The sequence below is a fragment of the Balaenoptera musculus genome, chromosome 5 (assembly GCF_009873245.2).
Source record: "Balaenoptera musculus isolate JJ_BM4_2016_0621 chromosome 5, mBalMus1.pri.v3, whole genome shotgun sequence".
Lineage (NCBI taxonomy): Eukaryota > Metazoa > Chordata > Mammalia > Artiodactyla > Balaenopteridae > Balaenoptera > Balaenoptera musculus.
Genome location: NC_045789.1, coordinates 54,306,440 through 54,327,625, shown reverse-complemented (window position 1 = coordinate 54,327,625; position 21,186 = coordinate 54,306,440). Strand labels below are relative to the sequence as shown.

At 34.8% G+C, this 21,186-nt stretch overlaps 1 protein-coding gene across 4 annotated transcripts in view; it reads right to left on the bottom strand.

Annotated features, from left to right (window-relative positions):
- The window catches only part of CENPC (centromere protein C), a 92,905-nt gene that overhangs the window by 52,118 nt on the left and 19,601 nt on the right, over positions 1-21,186 (bottom strand). For 3 of the 4 annotated variants that reach the window (XM_036852709.1, XM_036852711.1, XM_036852710.1), the window contains exons 5-8: positions 19,214-19,319; positions 8,997-9,282; positions 7,526-7,741; positions 3,493-4,103 (exon numbers count right to left, since the gene is read on the bottom strand). In XM_036852709.1, the coding sequence (XP_036708604.1) occupies positions 3,493-4,103; positions 7,526-7,741; positions 8,997-9,282; positions 19,214-19,319 (1,219 nt within the window). The remainder of the gene's footprint in view (positions 1-3,492; positions 4,104-7,525; positions 7,742-8,996; positions 9,283-19,213; positions 19,320-21,186) is intronic. The other variant, XM_036852712.1, reaches the window with a different exon arrangement.

Here is a 21,186-nt window from a genome sequence, read left to right as displayed (position 1 = left end):
TCTTCCCTTTATATCCACAGTAGAGTATAGTATATTTAGAACCTTCAGGCGCAAAACCATTTTTGGTCAAGAAAATTTCCCCATTAAATAACAGTTTTTCCATTTGAACATCAAAAACGTTTTCACTTATTTCAAAACTTCTTGACACAGCTGAGAAAATATGGGCTCTATGTTGGGACAGATCCTGGACCAATATTTAACTTCTTTTGAGTGTTATCTCCTACCATATAGGATTGTCGAGAAGGATTAAATTATATTATGCACACATAAAGTGCAATTACATTTGGTAAGTGTTTTCTATTCCATTAACTATTCCGGAGAAAATTCTTTCTGTAAGAAATACCTTTTCTCTCTATTACTTAAAAAGTGATATATTTCAACACCATTTATGATAAAAACTCTCCAGAAAGTGGGCACAGAGGGAACATTCCTCAACATAACAAAGGCCATATATGACAAACCCACAGCCAACACCATACTCAACAGTGAAAAGCTGAAAGCACTTCCTCTAAAATCAGGAACAAGACAAGGATGCCAATTCTCACCACTTTTATTCAACATAGTTTTGGAAGTCATAGCCACAGCAATCAGGAAACAAAAAGAAATAAAAGGAATCCAAATTGGAAAGAAAGAAAGAAAACTGTCACTGTCTGCAGATGACATGATACTATATATAGAAAATCCTAAAGATGCTACCAGAAAACTACTAGAGCTCATCAATGAATTCAGTAAAGTTGCAGGATACAAAATTAAAACACAAACCTGTTGCATTTCTATACATTAACAACAAAAGATCAGAAAGAGAAATTAAGGAAACAATCCCATTTACCATTGCATCAAAAAGAATAAAATACCTAGCAATAAACCACCTAAGGAGACAGAAGACCTGTACTCCAAAAACTATAAGATGCTGACGAAAGAAATCGAAGATGACACAAACAGATGGAAAGATATACCATGTTCTTGGATTGGAAGAATCAGTATTGTCAAAATGACTATCCTACCCAAGGCAATCTACAGAGTCAATGCAATCCCTATCAAATTACCAATGGCATTTTTCACAGAACCAGAACAAAAAATTTTACAATTTGTATGGAAACACAGAAGACCCCGAATAGCCAAAGCAATCTTGAGAAAGAAAAACAGAGCTGGAGGAATCAGGCTCCTTGACTTCAGACTATACTACAAAGCTACAGTAATCAAAACAGTATGGTACTGGAACAAAAACAGACATACAGATAAATGGAACAAGACAAAAATCCCAGAAATAAACCCACACACCTATGGTCAATTAATTTTACAAAGAAGGCAAGAATATACAACAGAGAAAAGACAATCTCTTCAATAAGTGGTGCTGGGAAAACTTGTCAGCCACAGATAGAGAATGTTCTAATTTCATTCTTTTAACACTATACACAAAAATAAACTCAAAAGAGATTACAGACCTAAATGTAAGACTGGATACTATGAAACTCCTAGAGGAAAACATAGGCAGGCACTCTTTGACATAAATCACAGCAATATCTTTTTGGATCCACCTCCTAGAGTAATGAAAATAAAAACAAAAATAAACAAATAGGACCTAATTAAACTTAAAAGCTTTTGCACAGTAAAGGAAACCATAAACAAAACAAAAAGACAACCCACAGAATGGAAGAAAATATTTCCCCATTGGAAATATTTGGTTGGAAACGAAGCAACCAACAAGAGATTAATCTCCAAAATATACAAACACTTCATGAAGCTCAGTATCAAAAAAACAAACAACTTCAATCAAAAAATGGGCAGAAGATCTAAACAGACGTTTCTCCAAGGAAGACATACAGATGGCCAAGAGGCACATGAAAAGATGTTCAACACTGTTAATTATCAGAGAAATGCAAATCAAAACTACAATGAGGTATCACCTCACACCAGTGTGAATGGCCATCATCAAAAAGTCTACAAATAGCAAATGCTGGAGAGGGTGTGGAGGAAAAGGAACCCTCCTACCCTGTTGGTGGGAATGTAAATTGGTGCAGCCACTGTGGAGTACAGTATGGAAGTTCCTTAAAAAACTAAAGACAGCAATAATACTCCAATAAAGATGTTAAAAAAAAAAAAAAAACTAAAGATAGTGTTACCATATGATCTGCAATCCCACTCTTGGGCATATATCCAGAGAAAACTGTAATTGGAAAAGATACATGCACCCCAATGTTCACTGCAGCACTATTTACTATAGCCAAGACATGGAAGCAACCTAAATGTCCATCCACAGATGAATGGATAAAGAAGGTGTGATGTATAAATATGTGTGTGTGTGTGTATTATATATATATATATATATATATATATATACACACACACACACACACATATACATACACACATACACTATGGAATATTACTCAGCCATAAAAAAAGAATGAAATAATGCCATTTGCAGCAACATGGATGGACCTAGAGATTATCATACTAAGCAAAGTAAGCCAGACAAAGACAAATATCATATAACATCCCTTATACGTGGATCTACAAAAAAAAAAAAAAAAGATACAAATGAACTTATTTTCAAAACAGAAATAGACTCACAGACATACAAAACAAACTTATGGTTATCAAAGGGGAAAGGTGGGGGGAAGGGTGGATAAATTAGGAGTTTGGAATTAACATATACACACTACTATATATGAAATAGATAACCAACAAGTACCTATTATATAGCACAGGGAACTATACTCAATATTTTGTAATATTTTGTAATAACCTATAAGGGAAAAGAACATGAAAAAGAATATATATGTGTGTGTGTGTGCATGTATAACTGATTCACTTTGCTGTACACCTGAAACACGACTATACTTCAATAAAAAAAAGTGATACAAAAAGCACAAATTGATCTTTTCTTCATGATAGTGTCAACATTAAAAATCTTAATCACTATACAGTGATGACATAAGGAGAATGGCCATATTTCAGGTTTGACGGGACAATCCCAGTTTATGCTTACTGTCCTGACCTCCTCTCCCATTCTCAAATGTCCCAGTTTGTATAATAAATAAATAATGAGTAAATAATGGAATAGAAGAGTATTAATTTTTATCTACAAGAACTAGCCCCACTAGCTTAATTTTTTCCCAATTTATATTTTAATAAGCCTCAAGAATATATGATGCTGTCTTATTTGTGTTCTGGTAACTACCTGGTTTACTAAGCCTTTACCTTTTACTTTTCCCTTTATATATGCTGCCATTTTAGAAGCTACACAAAAGTCAAGTGACCTGGAGTTGACCTGGAGTTGAATTATATGTAAAATAAAGAGATTCTAGAAAAGAGTTTGTAGGCTTTTGAGGCCCTGTATAGATTTAAGTTTACTTTGCCTACTTTCCAAAGCTAAATAGGAGTATCACAAAAACACAAAGTGGTAGAATAATATTCTACCACTTTACATTACATATAAATACTCACATTATAAGTATTTATACATATAAATTAAATATAAACACTTACCCAGAGGTAGCAACTGTTTTTTGGAAGTGTGAACACTTATCTCTTCACTCTCATCCATATTTCGGTCTGAATTTCTTTGTAACCTGTCTTGAGCAATATGTGATATATTTATATTTTTACCTTTAGATTGTTCCATGTCAACTTCTTCTTCAACTACACTGGCCTTAAATTTTGTTCCCCGTTTTTGTTTTAAAGTCCTTTTGTTTCCAGATGACTTTTTTGCATTCTCAGAATACATTTCATATTTTGAAGATTCACAATTATTTTCCATTTCATCTGTCAAAGCACAACTCCCACCCAGTATTTTTTGTTCAGAGGACTGAGATTTCTCTACTGGGTGAGCTTTGCCAGGATGTTTGTCACTTTTCGAACTTGTAGATGATACACTGTCATGTTTTTCTCTGGACTTCTTCCTTTGAAGGAGTACAGTGCTCTCATTAGGAGATACTGTGCATTGTTTCAGAGGCCCAGTCTTTCTTGGTATAGTAATCCATGGTTGATTGGCGAAACTTTTATCTGATTCATCAATTATAAATTCATCTTCTAATAACTTCATATTATTTGCAGGAGATAAATGAGGTGGAGCAGTTGCTATATGCCTAACAACAGAACTAAAACAGAATGTTACAATAAATAACAGCTCAAAAAGTAAAGCTTTTACCTTTGCTTTAAATAGCAGTTCACATGTCTCCTCAATTTTTCCTTCTCCATTAAAATCCTTCCTGGGACTTCCCCGGTGGTCCAGTGGTTAAGAATCCGCCTTTCAACGCAGGGGATGTGGATTCGGTCCCTGGTTGGGAAACTAAGATCTCACATGCCATGGGGCAACTAAGCCTGCACGCCACAACTACTGAGCCCATGTGCTGCAACTACTGAGCCCGCACGCCACAACTAGAGAGAAGCCCATGCACCACAATGAAGAGCCCGCGCGCCACAACGAATGATCCCGTTTGCCGCAACTAAGACCCAACTCAGCCAAATATAAATAAGTAAATAAATATTTTTTTTAAAAACCCTTCCCTCCTTTTACATTTCTATAATATCTGAGCATACTCATTTATTACAATAATGGGATCATAGAAATTTAGAGCTGGAAGGAATCTCTACTGCATCAACTAATTTGATGTTCCCCCATTCATTACATACATTAAACAGATAAAACCCAGAGATGTATAAATACAGCCCAGATACATTGACTTACAGTACAAAAATGCATGCCATTATTATATATAATGTTATATTAAATTTTGTTTATATAGATGTCTCTTGGGGCCTGAATCTCTTAACATCCAAAACAAGATTATTTCTGAGATACCTTCTAGTCTAATAGTCTAAGAAAATGCTACAAAATTACAGACTAAATTATATTATGTAAAAATTCACTCCAAGTTGGATAATTCACACATTTTCATATGTGTTTTAATACTGTAATCAGAGTATAGAAATAAATGAAGTGTATCTAGAAAGGTAAGCACACTGGGATTACACAGCATCTCTTCCAATTAGTTGGAAAAGTTTTCTAAAGAAGGATGGAATTATTCAAAAGACGGTAATCTGATGGAGTCATTTTGCATTTCCCTCCTTTTTATGACAACAGCCTTGAGCAAACCACATATTGGAGTGAATATGCAAAAATAAACACCTAGGGTAAACATCTAAATTCCAAAGCCAGCATATACACTCCTGTTTCTGCCTTTTTCACTTGAGTAAGGATGCTTAACTATTTTTATACACAGTAGAAGAAAAGGAAGAATGGAAGAACTGGATTATCATGTCTAGTTTTTTTCTCATTTTTAAGATATAAAAAAAGATTATAAAATGAAAATGCCTTCTCTACTTCTCTAATCTCAAACCCCTGATAAATCTTATAATGTAAAAAATATATACACATATATGCTAAGAAATATACTGTCTTCTAATAGGTAGAGTCTTACAAGTATATATAATTAGAAAACTCTACAAAATCTAATAAAAAAGCAAAGTCAATATAAATAGACCACATAATATATAAATAGAAGACCATGTTTAAACAGAAATATTTTTCAGCACTTAAAGAAAAAGCCAATCTGATATAAATATGTTTAATTTGCTTTATTGTATGTTATCTGTAATATCTATTAATTCTATATATTAAAGAAGTAATGCTAAGTATTTAAAAATAAAGCCTTCCCAAACCGCCAACAAGAACTCTCTAAATCTACTCCTCTATTCAAGAGACTTCCATAACTTCAAGGTTATTCAAACCAAAGATATCCTTAGGAAACAACTTTGATACTTACTATAGATCAAATGTTTATACCCTTCAAAAATTCATAAATTGAAACCTAATCCCCAATGTGATGGTATTTGAGGGTGGGGACTTTAGGAAGTGATTAGGTCATTAGGGTGGAATGGCTCATGAATGAATTAGTATCTTTATAAAAGAGACCCCAGAAAGTCCCCTCACTACCTTCTACCATTTGAGGTTTTAACAATAAGATAGACATACATGAACCAGGAAGCAAGTCTCACCAGACAGTGAATCTACCTGAGCCATGATCTTGGACTTCCCAGCCTCCAGCACTGTGAAATGTAAGTTTCTGTTGTTTGTAAGCCACCCAGACTGTGATGGTCTGTTTAGCAGCCCAAATGGACTAAGACAACACTTTGAGACTAGAGAAAGATGATTTCTGGCTAGGTGGAAAAAATCAAGACTCTGTGGCATTTGAGTTGGATCTTGAAGAATGGATATGATTTGGTCATGAGGAAATACAAGAAAGACAATCATAAGGAAGAGCATAAGCAAAGAAAAGGAGCAGGAAAGCACAAGTAATAGTGAGTAGTTACATCTGGCTACATCAATTAAACATACACTTTACTCACTAGTTTATCAAAAAAAAAAAAAAACCAGCACATTAAAAAATACTTAATTACTTTTTTGGACATAGATATAATTAGCCCCTAAGTGTAACATATTTCTATCAGATTATGGGGACAACAGCCATACAAGGGATAAAAGATGCCACATATATATATGTATATATATACTGTATATATATATACACACACACACAGAAAGGCGAGGGGAGAGGGAGGAAGACTGGAGGGGTGGGGGGAGGGAGGAGTCAACTATGGAACACAGACTGAACCAAAGAGGAATTTCATTCATTCAATATGTTTTTTATAAAACCTTCCTAATATATTCACTAGCATTCTGATAGATCTCACAGAAAATACAAAAGAAACTAAACTCCTGGAAAGAAGGGCTTATGTCCTAACCTACTAAGAAAGATATATAAAATAGCTAAACTATAATACAAGGCAAGAAACTATTTTAAAAAACACTGGAGTGGGACTTGGAAAAAATCAGAAGCCTACCATGGACCTTAGAAGAAAATATAAATTGGCATACGACAAGGGGAAAAGGTGTGCCAAAGCCAGGACAACTGCAAATATGTATGACAAGTTAGCAGAAACAGTTCACTAGTGACAGTGAAGGCCTTAAATACCAGCTGACAAATCTCAAGTTTATTCTATAGACCAGTGGTTCTCAACCCTATCTGCTATTAATTCTAGTTAACTCTAATGTGCAGCCAGTTCAGAATCACTGTATGGATACTGTAGAACCACTGAAGGTTTTTAAGTAGGCAAGAACAGATTAAAACTTATTTTAGGACTATCCTTTTACTAACACAATCAAAAGAAATAGAACAAATATTTAAAACACTTAATATTGAAATACAGGCACCCTGACATAATTTTATTTCTAAATACGGTCTTTATTCTTTGATCTCATACATACTAGAAAGTGCTGATGAACAGAAGCAATGAAAGCTGAATAAACTTTTCTTTCACATCTAATGCAATATCCCTTAAATGATGGCTTTGGGATTAATTTACTGGTAAGAAACTACTCTCTCCTTATGGGTTAGACATAATTTCAATTAAAAATTGTGTCAATTAAGATTAACTTCTAGTTAAATATCATTAAGAATCCTTAGATACTATTCAAAGAATGTGAAAGAAAAATGTGGACCATTTCTTAATAACTCACCTGGATTCACTTTTTCTTTTTACAGTTTCTAAAAACAATGTTGAAAAACTCTTTCTATCTTGTGGGTGATCTTCACATTCTGAATCTTGTATTCTTTTTTGAGATGTTCCTAACTGTTTCCTCTCTTGTGGTCCTTCTGATACTTTATCCTCTATTTCTGATACTTTATTCGTTACTTCTACTTTCTTCAAATCATCTTTATCTTCAAAGTTTAACCTAAAAGGTTAAAAGGAAGACATGATGAATGTTCCCACCATTTGTTGAGTTATGAGTGTTCCTGAACTCCCTTACAGTGACAATACAACTGCTTACAAAATTTTCCAGTGGGCCTTTATTTAAAATTTATAAATGCTGATGTGTTTCTCTTACACAAAATACACAAGGCAAATTGCTCAGAAAAATTAAATTTTATATTTGTTGATAGAAAAAAATGAGAGAAAAAGAATGGCTAAATCATATAACAAGGAAATGTGTAGCTTAGAACACTAGTTCTCAAACATTTAATATGAATTTGAATCATCTGGAGAATCTTATTAAAATGTAGATTCTGATTCAGTAGGTCTAGCATAGGGTTTGAGATTCTATATTTCTAACAGGCTTCCAGATAATGCCACTGCTCTCGATCCTGAGCTGCAGAGCACACTGTGAATAGCAAAATCTTAGAAGGTACTTAACTCCTCAGCTCCAAGAACCACACAAGACCCTAGAAAGATATTACACTCATGGCAGAGGTTCCCAATAGCAAAGGACCTTGAACAATCTGTTTTGCTTCTTAAAGGCCAAAGGGAAAGCCCCAAGAAATGGATGTGGGTTTACCACAACTCATCCTCAACAAATCTTACTCTTTGCTACCCTCAGATGACCTGATATATACCTACCCTTATAATTAGAAATAACATAGAGAAAATACAAATTGTTTCTCTTAGGAAGTTATAGAAAACTTATTATAAGGAAAAAAAACACATCCTGTGATAAACCATAAAGGAAAAGAATATGAAAAAGAATGTATATATGTATAACTGAGACACTATGCTGTACAGCAGTAATTAACACAACATTGTAATTCAACTATACTTCAATTAAAAAAATTTGTTTAAAAAGAGAAAGATCTGAATATAACAAAATATTCACATATGTCAAATCTGAATACGTGAGTGCCTATTGTGTTATCTTCTGTATGTCTACAGTATTTTAAAATATAAATCTTAAAGAAAAGAAAAAAGAAAAAAACATGCTTTTCCATAGACCATAGAAAAGTTTACCCCCAAACTTCTCTGAAGAACACTTTAAGGCCTTCCATATTAAATATAAACTGAATGTATACTGAATGCATGTTATGTTTTTCTCAAAACATGTTAATATTCCTCAATACTTACTATAAAATACCTAAAGACTAAATTACCCACTTTTTAACATAAAAGATAAAATAGCTACAGTAAGATTAGTATCTTTTAAATAAACAAAAATTCACCTTTTTTTGGTTTTATGAGAAATCTCTGTACTTGAAGGCAGCATATTTACTGAATTTTCAGAAGTATAGGTTTCTCTCTTTTGGGCAACAGATGGAATAGTCTTTTGCAATGAAGATGCTTTTGCATCCAGAAGATCAGAAGGTAAGCCAATAGATAAGTAAAATTCCTCATCAGCTTCATTGTGATGATCTTTTAGTTTTTTACTTGACATTTTTCTCGAGTCAGATGTATTGTTAGAATGAACATCAGTTGCCAAAATTTTCTGATGAACCTCATGGGCCTGAACTAGAAGAAAATTACATGAAGATATTAAAAACTCTTTAAATAATAATACTAGAACGAAATGTGCTTTTTAAAATTCAGCAACAATTTAATTAGAAAGTTTCCAGAAGACTCACAGGTCATTAAGTTTATAATCAAAGATCCAGGATTAAAATACACAAGTACTTTAAGAGTTCTAATTTATGAAATTAATAAACTGAAAGGTGTATTTGGTCCATGCTCCACAGTTCTAAAATGAATAAAATCCTCAAACAGAAAATTCACAGTTTTATTGATATAGTAAATTTATTCAAGATTTGAATATAGTCAAACTCAGAGAAGGAGAGATTTGAATAATGGTTGCCAGGGACTAGGAGAAGGGAGAAATTCGGAGTTGTTAATTAACAGGTATAAAGTTTCAGTTATACAAGATAAATAAGTTTTAGAGATCTAGAGTACAACATTGTGCCTATACATAACAATACTCTATTGTACACTTAAAAATCTGTTGAGAGGGAAGATCTCATGTAAAAATGTTCTTACTGGGACTTCCCAGGTGGTGCAGTGGTTAAGAGTCCACCTGCCAATGCAGAGGACACAGGTTCGAGCCCTGGTCTAGGAAGATCCCACATGCCGCAGAGCAACTAAGCCCATGCACCACAACTAGAGCCCACAAGCCACAACTACTGAGGCCATGTGCCACAACTCCTGAGCCCGCGTGCTGCAACTACTGAAGCCCGTGAGCTCTACGGCCCATGCGCCACAACTCCTGAGCCCGCGTGCTGCAACTACTGAAGCCCGCGTGCCTAGAGCCCATGCTCTGCAACAAGAGAAGCCACCGCAATGAGAACACTGCAACGAAGAGTAGCCCCCGCCTGCCGCAACTAGAGAAAGCCCATGCACAGCAACAAAGACCCAATGCAGCCAAAAATAAATAAAATTTTAAAAAATAAATAAATAAAATAAAATGTTCTTAGCACAATAAAGTAAAAATTCTTTTAAAGATTTAAATAAATCTTTACATAGCTAAAATAAGTAACAGGTAATCCTAGAGAAATTATGAGATTCAATCTTTAGGTTAAGAGTTGGGTAAACTAGGGCAGCTAGATGAGCACACTTGTATACATATACATATAGAACAGATACATATATAGATATATAAAATATATGTATATATAGGGAGAATATTTATATACACATACATCTTTATATCTATACAAAGAGAATATATATCATACACATATGTCTTTATATCTATATAAAGAGAAATATATATTCTTTTAACCCTTAACCTTTAAATATCAAAGAAAAAGTAGAATGGCTGGGTAGTAATCATACTGATTCATACTCTCAAAAAGAAAAGATTAAAAATTTAAAATAAGTCAAAATGGGCTTTTGGTTCTGGAACAAAATTACATAGACTCACTTTTTCCTGCTTCTCCCTTTAAGTACAACTTAAACAAACAAACAGAACTCTGAAAGCTGGAAGAAGGTATATTTGCTAGGAACCTCAAACCTTAAGCAACAACGGATAATGTGGTGAATCCCCTGTAGCATCAGATAATGAAACAAACCAAAATACCACTGCTAGAACTCTAAACACTTAATGTCATTGGAAATAAACTCCACAAAAATAGGCAAGAGCCTTCACATTAAACCAAAACAGGGCAACTATAACAAAAGACTGAAATACAATGAAGAGTCCCTTAACATAATAACCAAAATGTTGAGGATACAATCAAAATGACTCATCATAATAAAAATTTTAAAAAAAGAAAAAACACAATCTGAAGAAGAAAATACGATCAATGGATGCAAATGGACAAGATGAATCAGATGCTGGAATTATTTAACGAGAATTTATTTAAAGCAACCACCATAAAAATGTCTTAACGTTCAATTATAAATTCTCTTGAAACAAATGAAAAGACAGAAACTCTCAAAGAAATAGGAGTTACAAAAAGAGACCCAGCATTTGGATCTTAGCCATTATAGTTGTGTAGTGGTATCTAACTGTTGTTTTAATTTAAAATTCCCTAATGACGATAACGATGAACAAATCAAAACCACAATGAGATACTACTTCACACCCATTAGGATGGGAAGGGAGGGAGGGAGGGAGGGAGAAAATAACAAGTTAACAAGTGTTGGTGAGGATATAGAAAAACTGGAACCCTTGCGCACAGCTGATGGGAATGTAAAATGATGCAGCCACTATGGAAGATAGCTTGGTCATTCCTCAGGAAATTAAAAATGCAATTACCATATGATCTAGTAATTCCTCTTTTGCCTATATATCCAAAAAGATTGAAAGCAGGGGCTGCAAGAGGTACTTGTACATCTGTGCTCACAGCAACATTATTCACAAAAGACAAAAGGTGGAAACCACCTAAATGTCCATCAATGGATAAATGGACAAAACAAAATATTGTATACATACGGTGAAATATTATTCAGCTTTATAAAGGAAGGAAAACGTGACACACGCTACAAGCTGGCTGACACTTGAGGACATTATGCTAAGTGAAATAAGCCAGTTGCAAAAGGACAAAAGCTGCACAATTCCACTCATATGAGGTATTTAGAGTAGTCAAATTCAAAAACAGAATGTAGAAGCGTGGTTACCAGAGGCTGGGGGGTAGAGGGAGACTGTTTAATGGGTTCAGTTTTGCAAGATGAATAAGTTCTGTGGATGGATGGTGGTGACAGTTGGACAACCTGACTGTCCTTAATGCCAAAGAACTGTACACTTAAAAATGTTTAAAATGGTAAATTTTATGTTATATTATTTTACCGTAATTTTTTTAAATCATTTTTTAAAAAGGAATAAAGAGCACAAACAGTGATGTATGTGTAAATATAAACACTGACTGATTAAAGCAAAAATAAAGTCTTATAGAGATAAAAGATACCAAAATACACAGCAGAATTACAATACAGGATAACAGGAATAAAATATATGACAACAGTATGTCAGTTGGGAATTAGGGAGTTGTTCTAGTTACTCTGTCTGCATAATAAGTAACTCCATGCCTTGGCTGCATAAAACAACCATATATTATGTTCATGAATTCTGTGGGGCCAGAATTTGGCAGGGCACAGCAGGGATGACTTGTCTCTACTCCATGAAGTCTGGGGCCTGGAATGATTTGAAAACTTGCTTACTCGCATGTCTAACATCTGAGGCTGGCTGCAGGCCGAAGGAATATTGCTGTCTATGTATGTCTGCAAGTAGGCTAGTTTGGGCTTTCTCACAGCATGATGTCTGGGTTATAAGGTAGAGTATCCTAAGAGGGAAACAAGGAGAAAGGGAGGGAGCCAAGCAGAAGCCTTTTATGTCCTAACCTTGGAAGTCACACAGTATTACATATACCACATTCTATGATATATCATATGATACAATATATGATGTGATATATGATATGATATGTACAAACAACCTCACTTACGGGGGTGAGGAAAAATGCTGACCTAAGTAAGGTTAGAAATGAATGGAGTCTGTAAAACTAAAAGCTAAAGAAATTGTACATTACATTGTCATACTAAGTGAAGTAAGTCAGATAGACAAAGACAAATATTATATGATATCACTTATATGTGAAATCTGAAAAATAAAACAAAACAGAAACAGACTCACAGACACAGAAAACAAACTTATGGTTACCGAAGAGGCAGGAGGGTGAGGGATAAATTAGGAGTACGGGATTAACAGATATACATTACCATATATAAAATAGATAAACAACAAGGATTTGTTGTATAGCACAGGGACTATATTCAATATCTTATAATAACCTATAATGGAAAAGAATCAAGAAAAAAGTATATGTATGTGTACATATATACATATTTATATAACCAAATCACTTTGCTGTACACCTGAAACTAACACAATATTGTAAATTAAGTACAATAAAGAAATTGTACATAAGCACTGTACTCCAGTAGATAAAATTGTTTTCCACGGGTTTAAGTCAACAATTCTGATACTGTTATACATGTATATAGGAATAAAAAGTTAAGTAGGTGGATGGTGAATGGTAAGTGCCAAGTTTCTTACACACAGAGTGGACGTTTACAGATAAGCAAGGCAAAGAAACAAGAGTAATCCATGTGGTAATAAATTACAGTTGGAAACATCAATATGAATTCATGTTTAACTTAATACAGATACAGTTACACAGAAAAATATTTATAGATATGTGTATATATACCGGTTACCATACACACATATATTTCCTTGCTCTGTCAGTTGAGACAGTCTTGAAGCATTAACACCCCAGGAGTAACAGCACACCTAGCACCCAGATCTTGGTTCCTAATACCATTCTCCAGTAAAAGGAACCACTGGTTCCTTGGAGAAATGGCTGATTCTAGGGTAAGTTGAGCCTGGAGCATCCTGTAGTTCCAGAAGGTAAGGAAGTGTTCAAAAACAACAGCAATAACAACAAAGATGGGGTCCATCAAAGGGGCACAGGAGCCAGTGAAAGAGCTTTCTAATGGCCAAAGCTGGAACAGTTTGAGTAACAAATTTAATAAAATAGTACTGGATTATAAACCAAAGTATAAAATAAAGTTTCTACCTCAAAAACTAAAAAAAAGAGCAAAATAAACCCAAACCAAGGACAAGAATGGAAAAAATAGAGCAGAAATCAATGAAACTAAAAACAGGAAAACAACACAAAAACTTACTGAAACAAGAAGCTAGTTCATTTAAAACAGTGAATAAAAATGATAATCCTGTAACAAAATTAACAAAGGCAAAAAGACAAGACACAAATCAACAATATCCAGAATAAAATGGTATATCACAACAGATCCTGCAGCCATTAAAAGGATAACAAAGTAATACTATGTACAACTTTATGCTGATAAACTCAACAACTTAGAAGAAATGGACCAATTCTTCAAAAACCATAAACAAAAATGTGCCAAGATAAAATAAATAACCTAAATAGTCCTATAACTATTAAAGAATTGAATTTGTAACTTAAAAGCTCTTGAAAAAGAAATGCCACAGACCAGATGATATCACTGGAGAATATTATACCAAAAAATCAGAGAATTAAAATCAATTTTACATAATCCCTTCTAGGAATTAGAAGGGGGAATAATTTCCAACTCATTTTATAAGGTTGGTGAGCATTACCTTGATACCAAAACCATACAAATACAGCATAAAAAAGAAAACTACAGATCACTATCTCTCATTAACTTAGATGCAAAAAATTCTCAAAATTTTAGCAAACTGCATCAAACAATGTATAAAAATTAGTAATACAACATAATTGACATTTATGGTCAACTGCACTCAACAACGGAATACTTGTTTTTCAAGTGCCCATGAAGCATGCATAAAGGCAGACAATATCTTGGGTCATAAAACAAATAAAACAAATCTTCACAAATTTAAAAGAACTAAAATGACATAGTGTATATATGCTATGCCATAAAGAAATCAAGACTAGAAATCACTAAGGGAAAGACAACAGGAAAGTCCAGAAGTATATTCATTTAGCATAATGTTTCTAAGGTTCTTTCATGTTGTAGCATGTATCAGAACTTCATTCCTTTTTTTGGTTGAATAATATTCCACTCTACACATGTACCACATGTTGTTTGTCCATTCACTTGTTCATGGGACACTTTGGTTGTTTCCACCTTTTGGGTATTATGAATCATACTGCTATGAACATTGGGGTATAAGTATCTGTTTGAGTCCCTGTTTTCAATTCTTTTGAATATAAACCTAGGAGTAGAAATGCTACTTAATACCTAATTTTTTGAGGAACCACCAAACTGTTTTCCACTGGCTGCATAATACATGTGGGTTTCTATAAATTCCACATCCTCAACATGTTTTATTTTATTTAAAAAATAATAATATCCATCCTAATATGCATAAAGTGGTATCTCTGTGGGGTTTTGATTTGTATTTCTCTAATGACTAACAATGTTGAACAACTTTTCATGCAGTTGTTATCAGCTTGCCAGATGCATAGCAAGCCAAAACGCTGAGACAACAAGGTTTGCAGCAAAGAGAGGGTTTATTTGCAAGGCAGCCAAGCAAGATGGTCTGAGGCGTGGGGAGCTTGGGGAAAGGTGACTGAAAAAAAGTTGCAATAATCATCACTCTGCACAGGCCTCTGCATGGTCAAAAGGTTACTGGAGTGGACCCTTAAGCATAACCAGTTGAAGGGTGGTCCTATTCAGTCTTAACCAGCTCAGCACAAACTAGATGCAGCTGACTTCAAGTTCCCAGAAAACAACTCAGGCAAGTATCTTGTTCAGGTTACATGCCACTTGAAGGACATGCAAGTCTGAAAGCAAACTCAATTAGTGAAGGCAGGTAAAACACATTCACTGGCCAACTGGAGAAATGTCTATTCAAGTCCTTTGCCCTTTTCAGTTGGGATGTTTATTTTTGTTGTTGTTGAGTTACAGGAAGTCTTTATGTATTCTGGATATAAATCCCGTATTACAGGGGTCCCCAACTCCCAGGCCACGGACCGGTACCGGTCCACGGCCTGTTAGGAACCGGGCCACACAGCAGGAGGTGAGCAGTAGGTGAGTGAGCAACGCTTCACCTGTATTTACAGCCGCTCCCCATCGCTCGCATTACCACCTGAGCCCCACCTCCTGTCAGATCATCGGTGGCATTAGATTCTCATAGGAGCACAAACCCTACTGTGAACTGCACATGCAAGGGATCTAGCCTGCATGCTCCTTATGAGAATCTAATGTGAGGTAGAACAGAGGTGGTGACTCTAGCGCTGGGGAGCAGATGCAAATACAGATTATCATTAGCAGAGAGGTCTGACTGCACAGAGACCATAATAAATCAATTGCTTGCAGACTCATATCAAAACCCTATTAGTGACTGGCAAGTGAAAACAAGCTCAGGGCTCCCACTGATGCTGCATTATGGTGAGTTGTATAATTATTTCATTATATCTTACAATGTAATAATAACAGAAATAAAGTGCACAATGAATGTAATGCGCTTGAATCATACCAAAACCACCCGCCCCCCCCCCCCGCCCCCAGTCCATGGTAAAATTGTCTTCCACAAAACCTCTCCTTGGTACCAAAAAGGTTGGAGCCCACTGCCTTATGAGATATACTATATGCAATTATTTTCCCCCATTTTGTGGGTTATCCTTTCATGCTCTTGATAGTACCCTTCACACACTTTTGAAGGACATAAATATGTAAGACATATTTGTTCTTAAGTAGAAAACCTAAATGATGCAAAAATATGAATTTTCACAAAATTACTATACAAATTAAATGCAACTTTAGTTAAAATCACAACAAAATTTTATTGGAAACTGAACAAACAAAATTCATAGAAATTAAAAAGGTCTAAGAACAGCAGAATAGTGGCATGTATCAGAACTAGATATATATAAATAGATACCTTTATATCAGCATATGCTATAAAACTACAATTAGTAAAAAACAGTATTGTGTTGACATTAAGAATAAACAAATAGACCAAAATTCAAAAGCATATTGAATGATATATGAGATTTAATACATGATAAAAGTAGCACATTCATATGAGAATGGATTATATAATTAATAAAAGGAACTAGCACAACTGACCATAAGGAAGAAAATAAAATTATAACTTTATGCCACATTATACACCGAAGCACATTCCAGATAGATTAAAAATTTAAATTAAAAAGAAAAAAAGATGTTAAGATGAAAATCTAAGATATTACATATACCATTAGGATAAAACAGACCTTTTAACCAAAACAGGACACTCAAAAGCTATTTTAAAAAAAAACCACACACACATTTGACAATTAAAATAAAAAATGTTATCCATCATATAAGATACTATAACCAAAATCTGTAATAGTCTAGGGATCATTTGGAAAAATATCTGATAAATGACAGATAAATTACACAAATTACAGATAAACAGTTACAGATACTCAATTTAAAGATCTCTCATAAACTAGAAAAAACAAATGTGCAAAGGATATGAAAAGATAAAAAAGGAATTTCAAATAGCCAGTAAACTTATGAAAAGGTGTTCAAACTCAGTGGTAATCACTAAAGTAACACTGAGATCATTTAATACTGATCAAATTGGCAAAAAGTTCAATAGAATAGTAAATACTCTATCAGGTGAAAGGCACTTTCTTACATTGCTGGTATAAAAGGAAATTGTAAAAGCCTCTTCTGAAAACATGTGCACACACACACACGTTTATATATGTGTTCGTTCAGGAGCACCAATGAAGATATGGAAGGATTCAAGGCTACCTCAGCAGGATGAGGGGAGTAATGATTAGTAGCTTTTTCTTTTAAATCTTTGACTCACCTCAAATGAAGGACTTTTCTAATTTGAAAAATGCAAAAAAATTTAAAAACTGGCAGCACATATAAAATGACTGAAGGAAATGCAACAAAATGCAACAGAGAGAAAAAGAACATTGACCACATATATTCAAATATCAAATCATTATGCTGTATTCCTGAAACTAATATTATGTAAATTATACCTTAGTTAAAAAAAAAATGCTCAAGGAGTCCATGGAGGGGCCCACATGGGAGGAAATTAAGGTTTCCTGCCAGCAACCAGACCCACATGAGTGTCAACTTGGAAATACATCCTTAGCCCCAGTCAAGCCTTCAGATGACTGCAACCCTGGCCATCATCTTGACTACCACCTCATGAGAGATTACAAGCCAGCACCACCTAACTAAGCTGCTTCTGAATTCCTGACCCATAGAAACTGTATGAGATAATAAATATTTTTTTAAAAAAAAGAAGAAAGAAAAGAAAAGAAGAAAAATGTATTTGAAAACTCTTAAAGCTATGGTCCCTATAATAATTCTTAAGTTAATGTCTCTTACCACATGCTATTAACAACGCTCCTACCACTAAAACAAAAAACCATATAATAATCAGATAAAACTTATTATTCCACAAATCAAAACAATAACGAGGTACCACCTCACACCGGTCGGAATGGCCATCATTAAAAAGTCTACAAATAATAAATGCTGGAGAGGGTGTGGAGAAAGGGAACCCTCTTACACTGTTGGTAGGAATGTAGATTGGTGAAGCCACTATAGAAAACAGTATGAAGGTTCCTCAAAAAACTAAAAATAGAGTTGCCAAATGATCCAGCAATCCCACTCCTGGTCACATACCCAGACAAAAAGATAATTCGAAAAGATACATGCACCCCTATGTTCATAGCAGCACTATTTACAATAGCCAAGACATGGAAACAACCTAAATGTCCACTGTCGGATGAATGGATAAAGAAGATGTGCCACATATATACAATGGAATATTACTCAGCCATTAAGAAGAAAGAAGTAATGCCACTTGCAGCAACATGGATAGACCTAGAGATTATCAGACTAAGTGAAGTAAGTCAGAAAGACAAATACCATATATCACTTATACGTGGAATCTAAAATACAACATGAATGAACATATCTATGAAACAAAAATGAACTCACAGATATAAAGAACACACTTGTGGTTGCCGGGGGGTGGGGGGGGAGGGAAGGATTGGGAGCTTGGGATTAGCAGATGCAAACTATTATATATGGAACGGATAAACAACGAGGTCCTACTATATAGCACAGGGAACTATATTCAATATCCTATGATAAACCATAATGGAAAAGAATATATATGTATAACTGAGTCACTCTGCTGTGCAGCAGAAATTAAACACAACATTGTAAATCAACTATACTTCAATAAAATTAAAAAAAAAAAACTTATTCATGTTTTGTTAAAAAAAAATACACTGACAGTGGACTTGAGAGGGACTCAAAAACAACTTCATCCATTTCACAATTCTGCCTAGGCTGACCCTGACCTTGTCACTCAAGCCGACATATGTGCTACCTTCAGCATTTCTAACTCTTTAAATATATGTAGGCAAATATCACCCATGGGGATGCTACCAACCTGATTTGTTGACAGCTTCACTTGGTTCCACAATTAACTGCAGAGGGGTTTCTTTCTTCCTTGAAGAAACTGTACCTGACTTTGGATGTGATTTCTGGCACTGAGTCTAAAAGAGATACAACATTAGATCTATTCTATTAAATTACCAATTTTGATTAAATACATTTGTTTTTAAATTGAAAAAAAAAAGTATCTTTAAAAACAATAAACCAGCTGGTAAAGTTGCATACTTAACTCCTTAGAAACCAATTTCATATTATCTAGCAAAGCTGAAATTTCATATAACCTACCACAGAAACAATGCTGCTCTGAACAGCTTTTAAAAGCCTATTCTCCCAGAAGATTGGATAAGTAAATTACCGTATAGTCATATATCACAATATCACAAATACAACAGTGAAAGGAATAAACTACAGCATACATGAATGATTATGTTAATAAAAGCAAGTCACACGAGTATATAATCTCATTTATGTAAAGTTCAGAATAGATGCAAAAACATGTAAAACACTAAATATATATAGTATTTAGAGATTCACTCTATGCAGGAAAGAGTTAATGCACCCGGCCTGATCACTTAAAAACCTGCTTACAGGGCTTCCCTGGTGGCGCAGTGGTTGAGAATCTGCCTGCTAATGCAGGGGACATGGGTTCAAGCCCTGGTCTGGGAAGATCCCACATGCCGCGGAGCAACTAGGCCCGTGAGCCACAACTGCTGAGCTTGCGCGTCTGGAGCCTGTGCTCCGCAACAAGAGAGGCCGTGACAGTGAGAGGCCCGCGCACCGCGATGAAGAGTGGCCCCCACTTGCCACAACTAGAGAAAGCCCTCGCACAGAAACGAAGACCCAACACAGCCAAAAATAAATAAATAAAATTAAAAAAAAAAAAAAAAAGCCTGCTTACAAGACTAGCCCTTGGCTGGCACACAGAGTCTTGGCTTTCAGAATGTTTCCTCCATTACCAACTGGAACCTGCTATGCCAGCCTGCCTAGACTGTTTGTATAAACAATGTGATTTATGGTGAACATCTTCCTTCTTTCCTTCAGGGAATACAGAATTTTGGTGGGCAGAGGGTACCAATATAACCAGCTCCCAATAAAAACAGGCTAAATCTCAAAAGGCTTCCCAGGGCAGAAAGACTGTACATGTTTTATAGCATTTTACTGCTGGATGCAAAGAGTGCACTCTGTGTGGCCCCTCTGGAGAGCCTGACATAGATTCCACCATACTCTGCCTGATGCGTACTTTTCTCTTACTGATCTGGCTGTGCATCCTGACTATACGCCTATAACAAATCTCAGTCATGAGTACAACTAACTACAAGTGGAGTCTCATGAGTCCTATTTAGTGAAGCACCCAACATGTGAATGGTAGTAGGACCTATGTCTTAAGTAGTGAAAGAAATACTGACACAAATGTCAGCACACGCCCACATGTGGTAAAGCTATAAAGCAAAGGATGGGAATGATGAACGTGAAATTCAACACAGTGGTTACCTCTGTGCAGGGAGGAGAGGCAAAAGAATAAGATCACAAAGGGGCATATAGGTGCTTCAAAGGTACTGGTATTTCTGACATTGAGAAATGGGCACATGGGTGTTCCTTTATGTTATTTTTAATACCTTATGTACATAACATGCTTTCTTTTGAAAATTTGAAATATATCAAGTCATAATTTTTTAATTCTAGAAAAGAGAAAACTCATTCACACATTACAGGTGGGAAAGTGAACTAATAGACCATTCTGCAGAAAAGATTGACAATACTTAACAATTTCGTTTCAAAAATACATATCCTAGAGAAATTCAATTTACAAATGCAAACAAGGAGGCATAAACAAAGGTTGTTCACTACATCACTGTTATAATGAATAGAGGGAAAAAATCTAAAAATCTACCAATAGGGAAATATGTAAATAATGGAGCCACTACATTGCTAGTTCAGCGGATATACTATGGAACTCAATTACGTGAA